The 24233-nt window shown below is 41.4% G+C and overlaps 1 protein-coding gene across 1 annotated transcript in view; it reads left to right on the top strand.

Moving 5' to 3' along the window:
- EIF3H (eukaryotic translation initiation factor 3 subunit H) overlaps positions 1 to 16986 on the top strand; it is a 120212-nt gene extending 103226 nt beyond the window's left edge. The window contains exons 6-8 of the mRNA XM_077809865.1: positions 11677 to 11797; positions 13658 to 13790; positions 16708 to 16986. Coding sequence (XP_077665991.1) covers positions 11677 to 11797; positions 13658 to 13790; positions 16708 to 16805 — 352 coding nt within the window. The 3' untranslated portion in view covers positions 16806 to 16986. The remainder of the gene's footprint in view (positions 1 to 11676; positions 11798 to 13657; positions 13791 to 16707) is intronic.
- The last annotated feature ends 7247 nt before the right edge of the window (positions 16987 to 24233 follow it).

The following is a 24233-nucleotide window of genomic DNA, read 5'->3' on the forward strand; positions in this document are numbered from 1 at the left end:
ATGTGCCCTGCAAATTGAATCTTTCTTTCAGAAGGTCTCTAATGAGTGTTTACTGAGTTCCCATACTCTCCAACGCTTTTTTTGTTGGTTACACAATCTGTTCATATTTTTTCTGAATTCTTTTATTACCCCATAATTCAAAGAATTGCAGTTTCTTTATTATCTATTTGTTTGAATGTCTGTGTTTCACACCTGTAAGTCGGTTTTTCAGAGTTGGAATTTAGTTTTCAGATTTATGTCCCTTCTCATCAGATGTTTAATCTTCCAGAATATCTTTTGTTCTGCTATTCAGGTGCTTATTTCAATGTCCAGTCTTCTATTTTCTGTAATGATGCTTCCTAAGTAGCAATAATGTCTTTCTCACTATATGACTGTGTCATTTACTGAAACCTTGCCTGTTTTCCTGTGATCCTTGCAAACCACCGTAGTTTGTCTCGTCCACATTCTATTCTAGACCATCTTCTTTGCTGTATTCATACATAATCTCCACCAACTTTCTCAGACCTTCTTCTGAATCATCCAACAGCTTTGTCATCTTCATAGTGAGTGTTAGTCATTCATTTTCCATTTCTCTTAATACCTTCTTGTGTTTTTTTGATTAATTTCATTAGTCACTATAAATGTTGAATAAAGTGTGACCTTATACAACTTCACTTCTCTCTTGATCTCTGTTAGGTATTCATTTTCATCTTCCATTATAATTGCCTTCTGATTCCAGTATAATTGTTTAAAAAGTCTTTAGAGTAACAGCCGTGTTAGTCTGTCTTTGCAAAACGAAAAGGAGTACTTGTGGCACCTTAGAGACTAACCAATTTATTTGAGCATGAGCTTTCGTGAGCTACAGCTCACTTCATCGGATGCATATCGTGGAAACTGCAGTAGACATTATATACACAGAGAGACCATGAAACAATACCCCCTCCCACCCCCACTGTCCTGCTGGGTGGGAGGGGGTATTGTTTCATGGTCTCTGTGTGTATATAATGTCTACTGCAGTTTCCACGGTATGCATCCGATGAAGTGAGCTGTAGCTCACGAAAGCTCATGCTCAAATAAATTGGTTAGTCTCTAAGGTGCCACAAGTACTCCTTTTCTTTTTTAAAAAGTCTTAAAATTCTGATTTTATTTGGTTTAAAATTTAAAAATGAATGTGTAAGTTCTTATAATAAAGTCTCTATGGCTTTTTAACAGAGTATACAATAGAGTCTAAAAATATTTTTTTTTATTTTAGTAATTTTTGTTGTAGATTAGAAATGAGAACGATTTCTAGCATTTAGCTGTCGTAAATATTGTTTTTTGGCAAAATACCCCTGGACAATAGTATAAGAAATGTTGATTATAATTTTATCACAGGTTTCAATTACTGGGCTGATGAAGAAGATGAATTATTTTGTGGTGTAGAAGATGGGATGTGTTGACTATTGTGTGATGGTTTCAATATGTAATCCTTCTTTTTCTGAAGAGACCAGCGTGACAGAATTGCATTCCATCACAATGAGATGCCAGAATTCTCACTCCTTGGTCTAGGCTTACCAGTACCAAATTGACTCCAAGTTCTTAAAGGTTTCTTTTGACCTATAAGGGCAGTGTGCGAGCCAGACCCACTATTAGTTGTTTAGTTGCCATCTGAGCTGAAGCAGTGCCTCTGGAACCTTCCAGTGAGTTCCCTTTTGACCATGATCAGCAAAGGCCTGTAGGAGCTGTGCTTCTGCCTGTCATGGCACTCATTTTTCCAGTTTCATTCAAGGTTGCCCTGACACAGGCCATCCTCTCACTCTCTGGTGGGAGTAATTGTCACTCTCAGCATATTTGGAATGGAGGGATTTTTTGAGAGATACTTTCAGTCCAGGGTAGATGCCATTGCCTAGATAATTTGCGGGAGGGTCAAGCTGAAGGTAAAGGGGATGAAGAGTTGTTTGGATTTGGAGGAGCTGGAAAACTACTTTTCAGATAAGATACGTTCACTGCAGCGGAAAGAGATTATGACTTCTCATGGGAGGATCTAACATTTCTCCAGAAACTGTCCAAGCAGCAGGTTTTGTGTTGAAACATGTCCAGGAATCTACAGGTTGCATGATAGATACCTGAGCCAAGTAACCTCATCCAATAAGGTTGCCATTCCTTTGCAACTTGGTCTTTCCTCGTAAAACCTTTCCTCGCATATTTGTATTCTGGAGGAGTGTGGTTCTGAAAACATTAAGGATCTTAAGAGGCATATTTCCAAAGGTGACCCAAATTGTAACAGACAGTCAGGCCACCATATTTGGTATAAACACACAGGGAAGTGCTAGGCATTACCTCCAATGTCAGGATGCCTTGCAGCTGTAGGGGTTGGGGGTGTGTCCCACAATATGCTTCTGGTTTCCGTGTACTTAGTAGGGTAAAAACACAGTTGGACACACAATCAGTCTGTGACTGATATTCACAAATAGTGTCTATTGGGTAAGTGATAGATCAGATCTTCCTTATAGAATCACAGAAATATAGGACTGGAAGGGACCTCAGTAGGTCATCTAGTCCAATCCCCTGCCCTGAGATAGTCCTAAGTATTATCTAGACCTTTCCTGGCAGGTGTTTGTCCAACCTGTTCTTAAAACCCCCCAATGATGGAGAGTCCAGAACTCCCTATGTAATTTGTTCCAGTCCATAACTACCCTGACAGTTAGGAAGTTTTTCCTAATGTCCAACCTAAATCTCCCTTGCTGCAATTACTTCCCATTACTTCTTGTCCTGTCCTCAATGGTTCAGGAGAACAATTTATCACTCTCCTCTTTATAACCACCTTTTACATAGTTGAAGACTGTTTGTTTATCATGTCCCCCCTCAGTAATGGGCAGCAGGTGAACCCCTGTTTTGGGGAGGCTAGCCTGCCAGCCCCACCCCTTTTGCCTGAGGCCCCACGTGCCGGAGCCCCGACCCACCCCCTTTAACAGGAGGAGCCCTGAAGGCCTTCTCTCCACCCCCACACCCTGACCAGAGGAGCCCTGGCCTGCCCACCGGAGTCACACTGGGCCAAGCTGGTGGCCTGGCCCCAGCACTGGGCTGAAACCCCACCCCCCTTCACATGAGTGGGCCAAGCCACCGGCCTCTCTGAGCACCGGGTTGCTGGTCCAGGCTGAGCCAAGAATCCGGCCGAACCGCTGGTCGCTCAAGCACCAACACTGGGCTGAGCCGCCAGCCTGGCCCCAGTGCTGGGCTGGCCCCCCCACCCCTGTAGGCCTCCCTGGCTGAGCCGGGCCAGCGCCAGGCTGAGCCACTGGCCCCTGAAATCCTCTCTCCTCTGCTGCCCTGGCCAAGCTGGGCAGGCTCCAGTGCCGGGCCAAGCCACCAGTCCCTCGTGCCCCTGAAGGCCTCAGTGGCCGAGTCACCCTAGAGGCTTTTAGAGGCTTTTGCTGTTACCTGCTGAATATTTTTGTCATCTGTAATGACTTTAGTTTGAGGCAGAAAACACATGACAATGGCAGGCAGGCATTTGGCATGATTGTGTCTCACTGTGTGCCTGTTAGGATTACTTACTGGCTCGCTGTAACTCCTGTTCCTGACAAATGCAAAACACATTGACATCCTTTATAAAAAATATATATATATCTTCTTCTAATTTTATATGTATATCTAAAAGCCATCCCTGTTCACGTTGCTGCCGTTATGGTATTAACCTTAAAGTTGCTGCCTGTTACAGCTTTACTCACTTTTTGAGGGATCCCTCAAGCTTGCTTACTCTTCTGGATTGATGATCTTGGTAGTTGGCATCTTCAGATCAGGAAAACTTGCTTACTTGTCATTCTGCTTCTTTGGAGACCTTATTTCATCAGGATTATGTCTTGCTCATCCACCCACCGTCTCTGAGTTCGGAGGTATATCTTTTTGAGGTGGTTTTGACTTCACATCTTGATACCGCCTTTACTTTTGAGGCACATATTGACTGGATTATTTCTTGAAAGCTTTGCCTGGCATGAAATATGAACCGGCTAGAACATTATAGGAGCAGCAGTTAAGCTCAGGATGGCACACAACAGCAAGTAGGGAGATTTGGCTCGCACTCTGTCAGTCTCCTGATATCCTAAGAGCCAAAATGCCTTAAAGAGTGTGGAGAGACAAGGTGGGTGAGGTAGTATCTTTTATTGGACCAACTTCTGTTGGTGAGAGACACAAGCATGGGGAGTTCTTCCAGGCTTGTGATAGAGGGCTGAGACTTGGGGTTAAAATCCTGTCAGTGGTATTTCACATCTTGAGAGAAATAATTACAAGCAGTTTTCCCTTTCTTCTTACCGTCTCTTGTACAGTCTCTTGATGACCAAGTATAAATTCAAAAAGCCATTTTGAGGTCTAAACTCACAGTGGATCATTTTTTTTCAGTTTGTCTTAAACTAATTTTTTCATAATGCGCTGAATACTTACTGTAGTAACATCTACTTGGCACACATAGTTTTCAAGTATCAGCCTCAATATTTTTGTATAAATGACATGAGTTACTTGGTTCTCAAAAACAATATTAGCCTTTCCATGTAGTATTTCTCATTAATAGATCTCAGTGTGCTGTATAGATCAAGGTAATTATGACAATCCCCATTTTACAGATGGGGAAACTAAGGCAGAGAGTGCGTAAGTTTGTTGTTGAGAGGCACAGAACTGAGAATATACAACTCAAGTCTCCTGACTCCTAGCCCTATGCCCTTTTTAAAGCCTGTTCCCACATCGGCATGTAAAAGTGCTCTCTCAGCACCTCAAACCCCTAAATCAAAGTAACAGGGTTTTCTATCACCATCTTGGTCACACAGAGCTATCCCACCACAGGAAGAGGGGCACGTTGTGGCAGAAGGGGACATAGTTTCTTACAGGGAGAAGGAGGAAGAGTGGCTGCAGAGAGGCTGGTTGGCCCTTCCCAAACAGTGCAACTGCCACACAATTTTTCTTATACACACTCTTGCTACTCTGTCCCTGATCTTTATTTGAAGGGGGAAAAATGAATTGGGCAATCCATTCAGTGAGATATCTTATATGTAGAGCTGAATGCAATGTATTGTTATAGCTCCTATGGAAGGGAATAGCATCTTCTAAATAAGTGTCTTTATTACTAAATTTTCTCTGCAGAGATTGAAACTGTGCAGAAGCCTAAATTTTTATGCAAAAGTGAGCCTCTTCCACAGATGTCTTTCCTTAGATGATATGTCTCCTTTGCCTGGCATTTGGACCTGACAAATAAGTTTTAGGTGTTTAATAAACTCCCCTTTACCTGTATGGATTTACTGCACCATACCAGCTGAGTGACATGGGGCCATACATTCTTTTGTTGTAGAGGGTGACTAAAACAATTTCACTAATTTTGTTTTACCAAGTATTATGTTCGTATTTTATTAAATATGGATTCCTGTCAGGCTTTGTACAACAAGCTTTTATTTCATTTGTTTCATACACACACATCTATGAAGCAGGTCTATGTCCATTTACACTCTCCGAAATAGTTCCTGTTGGCCCTTTATTTTTTTAAAGGAGGTAGGAGCAAGAATTGGCATAAGATGTGTGAGAGAACTGGAAAAGTTGGTCCTGTAGTTGGAGCATACTTATCACTTCATGTCTCCGTTCACATCTGTTTAAGTTATCGGTTTTCGGCTTTTAGTTTCCCCGGCAGTGAAAGCAAACACCATATTACTACAACTTCTAACAATAACTCCCTGTTTCAGTATTCTGCTAAACTGAACTGGCCCCAGAGATACACATAAAATCATTCTCTGTAACTAGCTATATTTCATGTGGACACTATCTGTAAAATAATTATGTATTTGTGATACCCACATGCCCTACAAGGCCATTAGTGTGCATGTACGCATAGGCACTTGCTTCTGATAATATCCAGTGCAAACACTCTGGGTAATATAAACTCTGTAAAAAACGGAAGATACACACACCCATGGTCATGGCAGTATTCCACAGTTCTAATATCATACAGTTAAAATGCTAAAAAAACAAGCCCCAAAACAAAAAACAAAGCAGGAAGTTCAAAAATAATTATAGGGACACCTTTCTTGCTGCTGTGTAGTTGAAGCTTTTATCCCCTCTTCCCCCCCCCCCCCCAAGAGGTTTTAAAACTTGAGTAGAAAATAAATAGTGGGGTAAAACTAATCATAAGGTTCTCAGCTGAATGAATAGGAGACTCTGCTTAGAGTGAATTGTCAAATAGCAGGTCCAATACTTAAAGACAATGATGAGCTCCCTTAGCTACTTTCTCAGTATATACCATGCTGTGCTTGGTGCACAAGCTGCTTTAAGCTGTAACTCTATTTCCTAGCTTTTGCAGGAGCAGTTTTCACTTTTGAAGGCTACGTTTGTATGTGGGGAGGGGTGCGGGGGGTAAACTATATACTATTCCCTTAGATTTATGCCACTATCATATCTGCTGGTTGTTTCCAGTTGGAATACAGCACATAAAGAACCTTTAGACAGGCGAAGGGTATGGAGAGAATGCATTGTAAAAGATGGAGGGAAATAATCATATGGACAGTCTAGAGGAGTAGTGGTTATATGATTCTGATGTATAAGTACACAAAACAGGGTGACTAACTAAAAACTGCTGGTAATGTATTTCAGTAGAGAAAAGAAGAATTGAGTCTGTGTGACTAACTGGCCTGAAGCCAAGTATGGCTGAGCGCTGCTCACTCTGAAGCCAAAAGAAAAGGAGTACTTGTGGCACCTTAGAGACTAACCAATTTATCTGAGCATAAGCTTTCGTGAGCTACAGCTCACTTCATCGGATGCATACTGTGGAAACTGCAGAAGACATTATAGACACAGAGACTATGAAACAATACCTCCTCCCACCCCACTCTCCTGCTAGTAATAGCCCATCCAAAGTGACCACTCTCTTTACAATGTGTATGATAATCAAGGTGGGCCATTTCCAGCACAAATCCAGGTTTTCTCACCCCCCCCCCCCCCCCCCAAAAAAAAAACAAAAAAAAAAAACCCACACACACACAAACTCACTCTCCTGCTGGTAATAGCTTATCCAAAGTGACCACTCTCCCTACAATGTGCATGATAATCACGGTGGGCCATTTCCAGCACAAATCCAGGTTTTCCCACCCCCCCACCCCCATACACACACAAACTCACTCTCCTGCTGGTAATAGCTTATCCAAAGTGACCACTCTCCCTACAATGTGCATGATAATCAAGGTGGGCCATTTCCAGCACAAATCCAGGTTTTCTCACCCCCCCCCCACACACACACAAACTCACTCTCCTGCTGGTAATAGCTCATCCAAACTGACCGCTCTCCTTACAATGTGTATGATAATCAACGTGGGCCATTTTCAGCATAAATCCAAGTTTAACCAGAACGTCTGAAGGGGGGGGGGGTAGGAAAAAACAAGGGGAAATAGGCTACCTTGTATAATGACTTAGCCTCTCCCAGTCTCTATTTAAGCCTAAATTAATAGTATCCAATTTGCAAATGAATTCCAATTCAGCAGTTTCTCGCTGGAGTCTGGATTTGAAGTTTTTTTGTTGTAAGATAGCGACCTTCATGTCTGTGATTGCATGACCAGAGAGATTGAAGTGTTCTCCGACTGGTTTATGAATGTTATAATTCTTGACATCTGATTTGTGTCCATTTATTCTTTTGCGTAGAGACTGTCCAGTTTGACCAATGTACATGGCAGAGGGGCATTGCTGGCACATGATGGCATATATCACATTGGTGGATGTGCAGGTGAACGAGCCTCTGATAGTGTGGCTGATGTGATTAAGCCCTGTGATGGTGTCCCCTGAATAGATATGTGGGCACAGTTGGCAACGGGCTTTGTTGCAAGGATAGGTTCCTGGGTTAGTGGTTCTGTTGTGTGATATGTGGTTGCTGGTGAGTATTTGCTTCAGTTTGGGGGGTTGTCTGTAGGCAAGGACTGGCCTGTCTCCCAAGATTTGTGAGAGTGTTGGGTCATCCTTCAGGATAGGTTGTAGATCCTTAATAATGCGTTGGAGTGGTTTTAGTTGGGGGCTGAAGGTGACGGCTAGTGGCGTTCTGTTATTTTCTTTGTTAGGCCTGTCCTGTAGTAGGTGACGTCTGGGAACTCTTCTGGCTCTATCAATCTGTTTCTTCACTTCCGCAGGTGGGTATTGTTGTTGTAAGAATGCTAGATAGAGATCTTGTAGGTGTTTGTCTCTGTCTGAGGGGTTGGAGCAAATGCGGTTGTATCGCAGAGCTTGGCTGTAGACGATGGATCGTGTGGTGTGGTCCGGGTGAAAGCTGGAGGCATGTAGGTAGGAATAGCGGTCAGTAGGTTTCCGGTATAGGGTGGTGTTTATGTGACCATTTGGGGACAATGTATACCTTCAGATCAGCAGCACTGCTATGGGTACCCGCATGGCCCCACAGTATGCCAACATTTTTATGGCTGATTTAGAACAACGCTTCCTCAGCTCTCGTCCCCTAACGCCCCTACTCTACTTGCGCTATATTGATGACATCTTCATCATCTGGACCCATGGAAAAGAAGCCCTTGAGGAATTCCACCATGATTTCAACAATTTCCATCCCACCATCAACCTCAGCCTGGTCCAGTGGTTTGAGCATTGGCCTGCTAAACCCAGGGTTGTGAGTTCAATCCTTGAGGGGGCCATTTAGGGATTTGTGGCATAAATTGGGGATTGGTCCTGCTTTGAGCAGGGGGTTGGACTAGATGACCTCCTGAGGTCCCTTCCAATCCTGATATTCTATGATTCTATGAAGAGATCCACTTCCTGGACACTACAGTGCTAATAAACAATGCCTGGGGGCGCGGAGGGTGGGAAAACCTGGATTTGTGCTGGAAATGGCCCAACTTGATTATCATACACATTGTAAGGAGAGTGATCACTTTAGATAAGCTATTACCAGCAGGAGAGTGGGGTGGGAGGAGGTATTGTTTCATGGTCTCTGTGTATATAATGTCTTCTGCAGTTTCCAGAGTATGCATCCGATGAAGTGAGCTGTAGCTCACGAAAGCTTATGCTCAAATAAATTGGTTAGTCTCTAAGGTGCCACAAGTACTCCTTTTCTTTTTGCGAATACAGACTAACACGGCTGTTACTCTGAACTCTGAAGCCAGCAAGCCCTGCTTCCAATCAGTCAAAGAGGTAAAATACAGAGCAACAATATCGCTTCCCCCACACTCCTATTTGGTATGAATTCTGTTACCATAAATACTATACTAAAAGTTTTGTGAAAAAAGTTAATTTGCTCAAGGACATAAGTATGACTATACTGGTCCATCTTGTCTCCAACAATGGCCAGTACCAGAGCTTCACAGGAAGTACACAGAACACAGCAATTTTGGAGAGATCTACCCTAGTCTTCCCCTCCTGGCTTCTGGCAGTCAGAGGTTCAGGGACACCGAGAGCATGGGGTTGCATCGCTGACCATCTTGGCTAATAGCCATTGATGGACCTATCCTCCATGAACTTATCTAGTCCTTTGAATCCAGGTATATGTTTGGCCATCACAACATCCCATGGCAATGAGTTCTATAAGTTAACTTTGTGTTGTGTGAAAAAGTGCTTCCTCTTGTTGGTATTAAACCTGCTGCCTATTAATTTAATCCGGTGACCTCTGTTTTTTGTATTGTGGAAAAAATTAAATATCACTTCTGTATTCACTTTTTCCACAACATTCATGATTTTAAAGACATCTGTCATATCGCCCTTTTCCTCATCTGAACAGCCCTAATATTTTTAGTATCTCCTCATATGGAAGCCATTCCATACCCTTGATCACCTTCATTGCCCTTTTCTGAACCTTTCCAATTCTGCTTTTTGAGATGGGGTGAACAGAAATGGACACAATATTAAATACATGGTGTGGATGCACCATGTATTTACATAGTGGTATTATATTTTCTACATTTTTTTATCCCTTTCCTAATAGTTCCTAACATTCTATTAACCTTGTTGACCACTGTTGTACATTGAGTTGAACTTTTCAGAGAACTGTCCCCAATGACTCCTCAGTCTTTCTTGAATAGTAACACCTAATTGAGAACTACACATAATATATGTGTAATTGAGCTTATTTTTTCCAATGTGCATTACTTTGACCTGTCAAGGTTGAATTTCATCTGTCACTTTGTTGCCCAGTGACCCAGTTTTGTGAGATCTTCCTGTAAATCTTGAAATTATCCAGATCATTTGGGTATGTTGAACAGCACAGGTCCAAGTACATATCCTTGGGGGATCCTGCTGTTTACCTCTCTCCATTGTGAAAAACTGACCACTTATGCTTTGGTTTTTCTGTATTTTTAGCTAGTTACTGGTCCATGAGAGAATCTTCCCTGTTATCCCATGACTACTTAGTTTCCTTAAGAGTTGGTGAGAGACCTGTGTCTAGGCTTTCTGGAAATCCAAGTACTCTGTCAACTGGGTCATGCTTATCCACATGCTTGTTGACACCTTCAAAGAATTCTAATACATGGGTGAGGCATGATTTCCCTTTACAAAAGCCGTGTTGACTCTTCCCCCAATATGTTATGTTCATCTATGCGTCTGATCATTCTGTTCTTTACCATAGTTTCTACCAGTTTGCCCAGCAATGAAGTTAGGCATACTGTCCTGTAATTGCCAGGATCACCTCTGGAGCCCTTTTTAAAAACTATTGTTACATTAGCTGCCTTCCAGTTATCTGGTACAGAGTTTTGTTTCAGCAATAGGTTTCAAATTACAGTTCTGCAATTTCATATTTGAGTTCCTTCTGAGCTCTTGGGTGAAAACCATCTTGTCCTGTAAAATACTGAACATAAATTGCTAAAAAAAAAAAAAAAAGTGGTAATAAAAATTGTTAAACAGACTGCATTTGTCTGGACAAGCTTGCCGATCATACAACGTAAATTGGACCCACCCAGCCTTGCTGCTTCTATATGGCCTGCAGGATGGAATGTTGAATTGGCCTGACTGGAAGCAACTCCGTCTGTCAATGACTAAAGGGCAAGTGATGTCTTCAAAACTTCCAAGTGTGGCTTGGTAGCCTAGTTAATTTTATGAAGCCTTGAAGAATATTTAACTGATCCATCAAGAGACCCAAGAAGATTGCATAGGGCTAACAGTGACTTTAAACTAAACATTTGGAACATAGCCCTTGTATTGAAACTGTTTAGGGGTGCAGAATCACAAATCTGTCACGCTGTTTTTGGATACATTTGGCCTGGATTGCAGGTGATTGAGGTTAGGAAGTGGCTTTACGGAGCTAAGTGAGGGAGTCTTCCCACACCTTCTTTCTGGTTGCACACTCTACCTGACTGAAACCACTACTACCCCTGAAGCTCCCTGTTAGCTGCTAAGTATAGATGTACAGAAAGCTATGACCATGGATGCTTAGATATTATGATGATGGAAGCCAAATAAATACCTAGATAGATACGTGGTTATACTGGGCCTGGACTTTCACTAGCAGTAACTTCCTCTCTCCAGTTTTCTTTTTTTAAAGAAAAGCATTGAAATACATTGGGTGGTAAGTGGCAGACATTCTAGTAGAATTGTCCTTAAACAATAAATGGTTTTCAATAAATGCATACCATGTTACTTTGAAGTTATAGAAGGAAACTAACTAGCTGTACTATTGGGCAAGAACAGTGGTCAAGTGACTTTTGTAATGCATTTGAATTTCAAAATATTTTTATGGTTTACCAGTAAGAAATTATGCTTGTATTTCAGTAATCACTTGGGAAAGAGCCTGCAATTACTGATGGACAGAGTGGATGAAATGAGCCAGGATATAGTTAAATACAACACTTACCTGAGGAACACAAGCAAGCAGCAGCAGCAGAAACACCAGGTTGGTAGCTGAGAGAAGCTGAATCAAAGCTTTTTTCCCCACAAAATGAGGGTGAAGCATCGTATAAGGCTACATTTAATACCATTCAAACTACACATTAGAAGCTCACTGCATGTCAGCTGCTACATATAGAGGTTTGTTCAGAAAGCTAACTTTCTGTGCATTATTTGAAACGCTTTGCCACAAACATCTGCCTACTTAGAACAGAGAGATAGTAACATCAGATGACAAACTCTGTTTTCACTTTGTATTGCCCAGGTTATGTGAATAATGCAAAGAGGCATTTATTTGGAAAATCCAAGTGAAGTAGGTTCCAGGGTGTTGCACCTCATTTCTTTACTAACTTTAATTGCTTTAGTAGTGGATCATTGCAGTGTAGTTAGCAGTCTGTACTTCATTTATAAAACGGAGCAATTGTGATTAAGAGAAAGCAATTTTGATAAGAAACAAGAACCCAGCTGCTGAGAAGTGGATGGTGCAATGTAATGTAACTCCCTCACATGCAGATATATGAATGTTTAACCTTTTCTTTATTAATGTGGCCTGAAGACCACATTTGTCATTGCTGCTGAAAAATTGTTGATTGACAACATTTCGTACCTGATAGCATACTGAAATGCATTCAGCTACCTCTGCGCTGATGTATCAAACTGATGATTAAGGTATCATGTGTGACTTTTGGCCTTCATATTTAAATACATTTGCTATGAGTTTAAGTGAGCAAGATACAGATTAAAGTTTATGCCTTTACTATCTGCATTTATCTAGCTAATCCCAACATTCATTTTTATATGTATGGTACCACACAAAATATGTTAAATGGCTTCTAAAATATTTATATCTCTTTAAACATAAATGTAACATTTTGTAAAAACATAAATATTCAGCTAATGGCTGAAAAGTGGTCTTGCTTCACTTAATTTAAAAATATTGTAAAAATAGAGTTGAAAAGGGAAGAACTATAAGAACAAACTGTAAACACCTTCTTTGATAAACCAGTCAAATTACTGGAGTACTTATGGCACCTTAGAGACTAACCAATTTATTTGAGCATGAGCTTAGTCTCTAAGGTGCCACAAGTACTCCATTTCTTTTTGCGAATACAGACTAACACGGCTGTTACTCTGAAACCAGTCAAATTACTTTAATTCTTCCTTCTAGTGGCCCATACAGTAATGACTTCTAAGTGGCAACATACCCAAGCACTTGTAATGCATAAAAGAACTAATAAAGCTTGAGATGTACTGATGGACAATAACTTGTTTTAACCAACTCTGTATCGTTAATTTGTGCTTTTCACTCTTCAGCTGAAGAGAATGTTATTAAGGGGTCTTTTCCTCCTGTCATACAGCAACAACATTGTGTTGATGTAGGACTTAGGAATTTCTAAATTTGTATGTATTTATTTTTATCTGCTGCAAAATTACTTAAGGTAATTGGCTTCTTGTACACACTTAAATTCTAGCTACTCATTTGACTGTTTGAGAAAATTGAGTCTTTTGCACCCTGCTGATCTTTCTATCAAATATACTGCTGACTTAGCTTCAGTAAAAATGGATTGTAACCTCCTTCCAATACAGAATGTTACAGTACATCTTTCTGCTTACAAAAGTCCCAACTCAAAAGTAAAGTTAAACATATTTTTTAATAAAACCCCTATTGATATATAGGCATTCTGAGTGTAGTTAATTTTGGTTTGTACTTTTGGGGGATTGGGCAGGTTTTATTAAATAAAATCCACATATGGGTGAAGTAACTCCTTTAATTCCTTTGTTGGCTTCACTTGAGAAGCTTCCCTTTAGTGAGCTATACTTGTGTTAAGAATCCTACCACAATCTTTGTTTGTTGCATTGTTTCCAGTACCAGCAGAGACGTCAGCAAGAAAACTTACAGCGACAGAGTCGAGGAGAGCCTCCGCTTCCTGAAGAGGACATGAGCAAACTGTTCAAACCTCCACAACCCCCTGCCAGAATGGATTCACTGCTTATTGCAGGTAATGGTTCTGGAGATCTTTCTCACTTCATAGCCACAGGAAAATACAGTTGTTACCCTTTAATATCCTGAAAAATATCCTCTCTCAGATCTTGGGAGACAGACCAGTCCTCGCTTATAGACAGCCCGCCAACCGAAAGCAAATACTTACTAGCAACCACACAACAAAAACACTAACCCAGGAACCTATCCTTGCAACAAAGCCCAGTGCCAACTCTGTCCACATATCCATTCAGGGGACACCATCATAGGGCCTAATCACATCAGCCACAATATCAGAGGCTCGTTCACCTGCATATCTACCAATGTGATATGTGCCAGCAATGCCCCTCTGCCTTGTACATTGGCCAAACCGGACAGTCTCTATGCAAAAGAATAAATGGACACAAATCTGACATGAGGAATCATAACATTCAAAAACCGGTAGGAGAACACTTCAACCTCTCTGGCCACTCAGTAAAAGATCTAAGGGTGGCAATTTTGCAACAGAAAAGCTTCAAAAACAGACTCCAATGAGAAACTGCTGAGTTTGAATTAATATGCAAACTAGATACCATTAACTTGGGTTTGAATAGAGATTGGGTGGTGGCTGAGTCATTATGCATATTGAATCTATTTCCTTAAGTTAAGTATCCTCACACCTTCTTGTCAACTGTCTAAATGGGCCATCTTGATTATCACTACAAAAGTTTTTTTCTCCTGCTGATAATAGATAATATATATATATCTTACTATATGTTCCATTCTGTGCATCCAATGAAGTGGGCTGTAGCTCACGAAAGCTTATGCTCTAATAAACTGGTTAGTCTCTAAGGTGCCACAAGTCCTCCTGTTCTTTTTGCGGATACAGACTAACACGACTGCTACTCGGAAACCTTTAATATCCTGCTTTTACTTTACATATGATGTCATGTGATATCTCCATGTTTGCTCTGTTTCCCTTTGCTTAGTCTCTCTAGGGAAATACCTAAGGAATATAATAAATGCTGATGAAAAATTGTGTAGCCTAAGTTTAAAGGTAACCACAGTATTAAACTGAAATAGAGATCTAAAGCTAGTTTGTAGGGGAGAGCTTTAAATTTTTGTGGATGTGGGGATCGTGTAGTTTCATCTCCTCTTCAGATCTAGTTCTCTCACAGCTGGGAGAATTAAATCTGGCCAGTGGAGCTCTAGGTGAAGAACAGTTTCATTTTCTCTCCCAGTGAAAGAAGTGGTGAGTGGAAACAGAGCATGGGCTTCTCCTACATGTTCAGCCTCTCCTCTTGTGCAGCCACTGATTGCCACACCTGACTCCAGCTCGTCTCCCGTTTCCTGTCCTTGGTAGGACGTACAAGACAGATACCAGAGATGCAGCCAGGAGCAGAAACATAGAACCCAAGCGTCCCCCCCTCCCCCCCCGTGCCCCAACCCCCAAAGAATCCTAGGATGGGAGACATGACGAGAAAGAGAATTGCTTAATATTAGGATGAGGATTATATTTGAGTTTCTTCTGCTTGTTGAGCCAGTTGACTGTTGCCACTAATTGGATAACATTCACTTGAAAGGCACTCAGATATATTAGCTCCCTGATATTTTGAATTCTCATGCCATTTGAAGTAATTTGGAAGATTTTTACACACATCATATACAGAGAGCGAGAGAGAGAATTAAAATAAAGCCCTGTGTAGTCTGGTGCAGTGGAAGGAATGAGCAACTAACCAATCACACAAATACAAAATTAAAAGAATTGGCCCTTAGCCTTGTTGCTTGAAACAATTCAAATGAGGGAAAAAACAAGCTTTGGTGAGTCACTTTTATAGTATAGCTTTAAAACAATAAGTGTCCTGGTTTATTAATCCTTCTGAGGTCTCAGAATTCTGAGTGTTGTCTTGGTACAATTTGTCTTGGATAATGAATCTTAGCAGCACAATGCTACTTGAAAAATACACGCTAACGTTTTACGCAATGTGATAGAGAAAGTGAGTGTGCTTGCTTTTATGATGGTGGGTTATGGCTCAGTCTTCTACGAGAAGGGAAAGTGAAAACAATTATACTCCAAAGCAAAAATAGCCTTCAGCCAAAACACTTTCTCCATTTGTTCTCTTTAGCATAGTTGGGGAAGAACTGAAAGCATCCACTTCTTCAATTCATATGGAGTTAAGTTTGGAGATAAAGAATAAAACGTAACTGTTTTGCGTCTGAGTCATTTAAAAACTTTTAAATAGAGCATTAAATTGAAAGTTTATTGGTCTGCTAAACAGTCTTAATTTTGATTAAACTGGCTTTGGTTTGCTATTCCTGACAAACAGGATAAATAACTTGTAGAAGCACTTGTATAAAAATGGTTTTATGGAGATGTTTGATCTGTATAGCACTGACAAGTCTTCATAGCCTAAGGATTTTTGAAATTGCTAATAAAGTGAAATATTTGGTGAAAACATGGCCAATTAAACGTCAGATGGGAAAGTTTTCAAACTAATAGTGGAACACATATGATGATTCTTTTTTAACTGGGACAGCAAATGAGTAAGAATTAAACTGAAATTTAGCCTTGTGGTGTTTTTAGGGCTTCTAAATTCAAACAGTTAATTGATGTGGTTAAGCATCCCACACAGCACCATGAATTGTTTATCCTTTATATCGTTCAGCTGCCTTTTCAGAAGTTGCATGTGATGCAACTTTTTTGGAATTAAAATTGGATTCTGCTTACAGAAGTGATAATTCATTTTAATGCATACTAACTTATCCATTCTGCTTATTTATTTCCTGTTCTTCCGAACTCTATTTGCGTATTTAAAGACTCCTTCAAATCTCTAAGCATAGGAGCAGTCAAATTGTGCAGGATGCTGTTCTACCTTATAGAAATGGTATGTTTTAATAACAAATGCTGTTTGAATTTTAAATCATAATCAGAGTTTTTTGTTTTTTCCTGTTGACAGGTCAAATTAATAACTATTGCCAGAATATCAAGGAGTTTACTGCACAGAACCTGGGCAAACTCTTCATGGCGCAGGCTCTTCAAGAGTACAATAACTAAAGAGAAAAATCTGGTATTTGATATGATCTCCATCAAAAGGAGATGGCCTGACTCTCAGTTTATACTTCTGACAACACTTTTAAAACCATTGTTTGTGTATTGGAAAAATATTTTGTGAAACCAAGGCACACCGGTTTGCCTAGAATTCTCGTCTAAAGAAAAATAAAAGCAAATTTTAACACTTTTGTTTGGCATTTCCTTATTTGTTGGCCAGATTAGACTGGAATTTTCCATGGTGTTCCCTCAAGGTTTTCTTAACACTCAGTGTTAATTAACTCATGTTGCATGTCCTACTACATTCATTTGTACCAAACAATAATACATGTATTTAACTTGGAAACTAGGAATAAAAAATACCTCCTATGAGCAACATGGCTGAGTTAACTTTGCAAGAGAAATCTTAGCCTTTTGAGTTTCCTGATTTGAGTGCTTGAGTTTACAATCATAATGTTGCATTGGTAATAGTTTCTTTGCATTTACCTTCTCTGGACTTTCTAGTACCACATTTAGCTTGCATAACACAAAAATGTCATAGGCTTCACCAGCAGAATATACAAATATCTTGTAATGCATCATAGTTAAACCTCAATTATCTGAACCCTGATTAATTCAAATTGTTACACAGAGGTCTGATGCACTCCCTGCAGTTTGGCTGGATTTAAACTGTGCAGAAAAAGAACCATAGAGGATTTCAGTTCTGTGGAGTTCGTCATACATGTTGATGGATTTGGAGCTGGTTGGTAATAATTCAAAAATGCTGCATGTTGACCTGGTTATTGGGATGTTTGCATTATGACTGTATTGTTTTAGTTTAATATTGAGCTGTCTAGAAAGACAAGCAGGAAAGGAAGAAATGGCTCAAGATAAACCACCCCATAGCAAACACTTCACACTTGTTAAGGGATAATACCCAAACTGTTAGCTTTGAAAATCTTCTCCCCAGCCAAACTGCAAAACTAATTTTGTCTAGAATGGCTAAAGGCCCGGAATGCAGAAGACTAAAAAAAGCCATGAGAGTTTAAAAAAGGCATGCTCTCTTTCTCAGCAAAGGCAGGAGTTGTTTGAAAGAACTAGGCTGAGATACAGAATGCTCCTCTAACGGTGTCTGAAGAAGTTAGACATGCTTAGTTTACCATCAGCCTTTTGTTAAGACAGATGTGTATAGGCTGTTTTAAAATCCATTTTCTCAATGCTGTAGCTCAGGGCTCAGTCTAAGAGTGGGAGAACTGTGGAATTCCACCCCAGGATAGATACAAGCACAAGTCCTGACATCTGAGGGGGTGCATTCAAACAGGACCACAAAAGGGACAAATGCAACTAGTCCTGTAACAGTGCCATGTGCCGTGGGGAAGTTTTTGATGGTGTATGCATTGAACAAATACACAACTTCAGAGCAGAGCTAATCATCTGGCACGTTTTACACCCTATCCTGACTCACTACACAGTGAACACCTGCTCACTGAACTCACTGGGTTGTCCAGATAACAACCTACAATGGCTCCTTGTCTGATACAGTGTTACTGGAGCTCACGTGCTTTCGGAGGTGCTGTAAGTAAGCAACTTATTCCAGACCTAAGCAAACTGGCTGCTCTTAAAAGCTCCTCCATCCTGTGGTCCAAATCATTTCAGTTAGTCAACCTGACATTATCCTGCTTCAGCAGCTGATCTTTTAAAATCCTGGAACGAAATAACTACCTGTGAGCACGAGTGTTCACAGCCAGCAGCTTAGCAGAAGCTTCTATTTAATCAGCCCTACATTTTCAAACATGGTTACTCTTAAACCATTTTTTCTTCAGATTTAGCTAAGCATGTATTTGGGATGTCAGTGTGCTTTAACAAGCAAGTCTGAAGTTTGAGTTCATCTGTTATCCTTACAAGAACACAATGTGTGCTCAGTACTTGTTCATACAACAGGAACAGTAGGTGGGGCTTATACTCAGAAAACTTAAAAGGCTGAACAGATTTAGCTGAAACTTTTCAGAACAATTCACCTTCAGATAGAGATCAAACATGAAAAATTTCAGCACAAAAGGAGAATGTTTTGGAAAGTTAAGAGCATGTGAAAATTCAGTGTTTAGAATGGAAATCTTTTTTTAGCCTTAACTGTAGTAATTGATATAATATATAGATTTATATGCAAATTATGTACAGTTCTCAGGCACCTGGCAAACTGCCTATGCAGCCTGCCTTGTTGCAAAGTTTGGGCACCTTTGCATTAACTGTTTGTTGTATAAACTAATCTAAATTCAAAGATCTAATGAAGTGTCCTGTTACAGTACCACATTATTCTGAGTACCTTTTCATATACAAAGACCTCGAGGTAAATAGTTACACACTTTTTTAAAAGGACCGAAAACAGCATGGGAGGAAAAACTAAGGAGCAAGAGTGAAGGGAATAAAGAACTGGAATAAGATGGAGACTTGAGGTGGAAAGTAGTATCTTCTAGATGCCTGGAAATAGAGAAGGCGGCTTATACCTTACAGTGACTCAACTCTGTGACTGACTGGCATGCTAATGCTGAACAAGCAGATGTAGCATAGAAGGGAATGAATAAAGAAGGCCTACAAGGTAGGTCGTATCAAAAGCTACATTGGAGGGTTTTAAGAACAAGACGTCAATTTTGAACATGAATCTAAAATGAAGCAGCTGAGTTCTTTGTGGACGGGGGATGTAAATGTGAGAGATGGGCAGTAACATACTCCTATGGACTTAAAGTTTGAGTTTAATGAATTTTATGTGGATAAAAGGGATTTGCAGCAAGGTGATAATATGAAGACAGATGGAAGATTTCAACAGAGGTGGCATAACACCAGCCCTGGATAAGGCATGCTTGGGAAATTTCAGAAGAGAAGACAGTTGAGGGCCAAGGTTAGACAACGGAGATAAATGAGTCCTGAGCTGAGCTGAGAGGCAAGATAAAGGCTGAGAGTTCTGCCTCAGTCAAAAGGAAAGCTCTCTGGTCTTCTAAGTCAGGAAATTTATTGAAGCATGAGAGAGTGAATGGTCAGGGAGGAGTCACTAACGCCATTGATCTACAAATGAGTAGCAGCATATGCATGGTAGTTTATTTACACACCCGGAGAAATCAGGCAGTGTCTGCACACCATGCCCTCTTAGAGCTTGCGCCCAGCCTCCACTTGTGCTCCATGTTCCCATGGCTGCCTTTGTTTGGTGTTCTGTTCCTTGTTGCCGTAAGTCAGGCTACTCAGGTCAGTGAGCTGGCATCTCATTCTCCATAAGATGATGATCTCAGTCACTCTTTAATCAGAAGATTTAATATTTACTTATTTTTTTGTCATTTCTCAAATGACAAAGCCCTTCCAGCATGCTTGGGACGTTAGAGAAGTCTTTAAATTCTACCTGGAAAGAAGTCCGAATGTGTTTCAATTGGCTTGTGAATTATCATGTAAGCAGTGGTCAGGGTTTGGGCTAAGACTTTGAAGGTTACATCGACTTGCTGAAGTAACTAATCATGCTTCTTAGTGTTCCAGAATTCTCCAGTCTGGCAGTGCGAAGATGATATATCCTACTAGCATCACTAGTGAGCTTGAGATCTGGGTTTTTTTCCCCCTTTGAATTGTGCAGCTCCCATCATTTTTAATGAGTTCTGTGTGTGTGCATCACAGGAAGAACGGGCTCCTAATGAGAAACAGAGCGATTGCAACTGACAGTTTTGACTTCCAGACTGCAAACTGTAGTATGACTGAAATGAGTTGTACAACGGTCCAGGGAAAAAGAATTGTTTGCTATGCATTACACAAAACTGGAAACTATGTTAACAGAAGGTCTCATAACTAAATGTTGAGACTTACAAAGTGTGTTCCGCATCTGCATGTTTGTGTGTATTTAAAAACAAATGGTGCTAGTGTATAGTTTCACTGCAGGAGACCCCTTTATTTAGAAGCACTGCAGCAAAGAAAATACTTCTTTGGAACTCAGCCCTGCTTCGTGCACTCAACTCCTATTGTGAAGTTATTCAGAGCAGATCTTGTGAAGTTTGGTTTGTGGGAGGGGGGCAAAGGATTGGTTGCTGAGGAAAGAACTGTTGTAAATAGGTTCTGGTAAATCATAAATTAAATTTCCGCTGTTTGGTTCAGACCGTACAGCTAGAGTTGCAACCACCTTCACTGATGTGCCTGACGTCACGAAGTACAGTTTCAATTCTAGTGTGATGTTCACTACTCTTGCTCCACTGCCAGGTGGTGTGGTATAAAAGCTACTTTGTGCTGATTAATTTGAGATCCCTCAGGAATCAGAATGTCTTCCCTCCCCTTAATTACAGCCTTAACTTGCTCACATCACCAGTTCCTTCCCCCATGACCTTCTGTTTAAGAGGAAACTTCCATCTCCTCTTCCACCAACTCCGTCTCCACACAAACACACCAGTTGTATTCCCCTCACCTTTGTCCTTGGCATGGAACTGCCTTTCTATTCCCTGGGGTTGACACAGCAAAGCTCCTTGAAAGAAGCAATAGAAGATGGTGTCATGCTGAGTGTTAGGCCTGCTAATTGCATGAGCTTGGCAAAAGAATGGCTTTGCAATTGCCAATCATGGTTGAACTTGGCTTGGTTGTCGTCAGTCTCTATAATTAAAAGGAACATTTAAAAGAAACAAGACCAAATGGGAAATTTTTTCAACAATCAAATAAGCTCTCATTTGACATGTCCGTGTCTCATCCAAGGTATAAACCAGTACTTGATGCAGTTCTTGGCATTTTCAGAGCTACACTCCAGATGGAATTTTGTGCAAATGTTCACTGTGCAGCCCACTGATCAGATGGAAATCCAGGAGAGGATTAGGTGCTTGTTGGGGTGCTTCATAATTATCATTGTACATCCCCCGTCTCTTTCTCACTCTCAGAGCTTGACTCTCCACTGCCCTGCAACCTGTGTAGTCCTCTGCACCCCTGAGCAAAGTTGAATGCAGAGTGGGTGCAAAATGCTGCCAAATAAGTGTGCCGGCATTTCCTAGATGCAAATGATCACATAAAGTGCATAGTAGTGGAAAATTAGGCCATCTAAGTTGTAGATTGGGGTGGGCAAACTACGGGCCAGATCCAGCCCCTCAGGGCTTTGGATCTGGCCCGCAGGATTAGCCCCCTAGGCGCCGCAGGCCCCACGTCGCTCTCAGAAGCGGCTGGCACCATGTCCCTGGAGCCCTGGGGTGGGAGTAGGGGGGAGAACAGAGGGCTCCATGCGTTGCCCTTGCCTCCAGGCACAGCCCCCTGCAGCTCCCATTGGCTGGGAATGGGAAACCGAGGCCAGTGAGAGCTTCGGGGGCGGTACCTGGAGGCGCGGCAAGCGACACCAGGGCTGAACAGGGACGTGTTGCTGGCCACTTCCCAGATTGGCACGGCGTGGGGCCAGGGCAGGCATGCAGGGAGCCTACCCTGGCCCCAGTGCACGCTGCTGCCACCCCGGAGCCACTTTAGGTAAGCGGTGCCAGGCCAGAACACAAACCCCTCCTGCACCTCGCCCCCCAAATCCTTGCCTGTACCTCGCACCCCTCCTGCACCCCAACCACCTGCCCTGAGCCCCCTCCTGCAGTCTGCACCCCTCCTGTATCCCTGTTCTGAGCCCCTTCCTGCATCCACACCCTTCCTGCACCCCAATCCCCTTCCCTGAGCCCCATCATACACCCTGCACCCCTCCTCTGCCCCAATCCCTTGCCCTGAGCCGCTTTCTGCACGCCGCACCCCCTCCCACACTGCCACTCTCTCCAGCACCCCTGCCCCAGCCCTGCATACAATTCCCCCACCCAGATGTGGACCTCAGGCTAAAATGTTTGCCCACCCCTGTTGTAGATGGTCCTGCTTTGTTTCTGAAGACAAATTAATCAGATTATGCAGGTAGAGGCAGCTAAAGCAATCGGTAAAGAACAACTGATATATTTGACTGGATTTTTTCTAAAAGATATGCTCTAAGAATTATTTGGAGGAAGTTCTATGGCCTGTGTTGTACAGGAGGTCAAACTAACTATATGATCAAAATAGTCCCTTCTGGGCTTGGAATCTGTGGATTTGCACTCGTGATATTCAAAGCATTCCTGTTTGTGCTTTGTGAGTTTGAGTGCACAGAAATTTATTCATTCATCTTACTGGCCTATGTCTGTTCATTTTGCATTTTGATGAACCCCTGATGTGACAAATCACAGATGACTATTTTTCTATTTAATAGTTACGATTTGCTACTGAATTCTTGAGGCTTTGCCGAAAAGTCATTAGAAGTTGATGATGCAAATCACATCTCCAGCCTGAATGTATGCAGTTCGAGAAATGGACGTAGTCTGTATAGCTGTTCTTCTTTCAAGGGTACTACCACTGGGGAGGAAGATATATGTTCCCCCACAGTCTTTCACGCCTTGTTCACCTTCTTCTCCAAACTTCCATGTTCACTTTTAATTTGGTTTCAGATTTTGCCCATGTCAATTTTTCCCTTTTACTTCAAAACAATTATTTCTCTTCTCTTGTATGCCTTACTTTACCCTGAATTCTTTTGGACAGTCTGGGTATGTTTATGCTGGGCCTGGAGGTGTCATTTCCAGCTTGAAGAGACATACCAAAGCTAACACACTAAAAATAGATGTCTAGCCATGGTGACATGAAGGCCTAGCTGTCCCAGGTACGATCTTGTCCGAGACCCTAGGTGTGTACTCAGGGTGGCTAGACCCTCCTGCTGCTTGCAATGCTACAACTACTGTTCTATTTTTAGCATGCTAGCCTATTCAGAGCTAGTGTGGCTATGTCTCCTCAAGATGGAAATTACACCTCCAGCTCAAAGTGTAGACTACCCCAAGTCTGTATCTGGGCAGTAGGCTTACATTTTGTAAATAGGGCATTTAATGTGATGAAAGTCTCCATAATTCAGGAGTTAGATATGCAACTAGGGTTGGCTCTTTCACATCTCTAATCCTCCCTTGTTAGGAGACTGAGTGTTCTGCAATCGCCTAGAAGTCAGTAGAGGGTTGGTACCAGTCCAAAGCATGTGATTCGATAGCATTTCATACCAACTTTACAATTGGAAGGAGGTTTACACAAAGCTGGGTCTGTTTTATTTTTTGATCTTTTAATTGACTGCACAGATTGCTGTTGAGACAACTCATCATATACTAAGCAGTGGCAAATTCTACAGAGCTTGAAAGGATGCCTTCTAAAAACACAGATTTGGCAGTGGGCTCCTTAGTGATAGAAAAGTTAATGCCTTATTTCTAGTAAAGCCTATTAAAGAAAATATTTAAACCTGGACAAATGATCGAATCATTTTTACAGTGATACTAAATAGCATCAGGGCATCAGTAAAATAAACACTGACGATCTGAATGGTATTTATCCCACAAAAATACAGTTGAAGAGTACAAAAGCCCATAATTCATAACTTGAAAAGAATGTCTGCAATAAGAATTTTCACTGTTTTAAATTATGTCCCTT

This window comes from Eretmochelys imbricata, chromosome 2 (assembly GCF_965152235.1).
Source record: "Eretmochelys imbricata isolate rEreImb1 chromosome 2, rEreImb1.hap1, whole genome shotgun sequence".
Lineage (NCBI taxonomy): Eukaryota > Metazoa > Chordata > Testudines > Cheloniidae > Eretmochelys > Eretmochelys imbricata.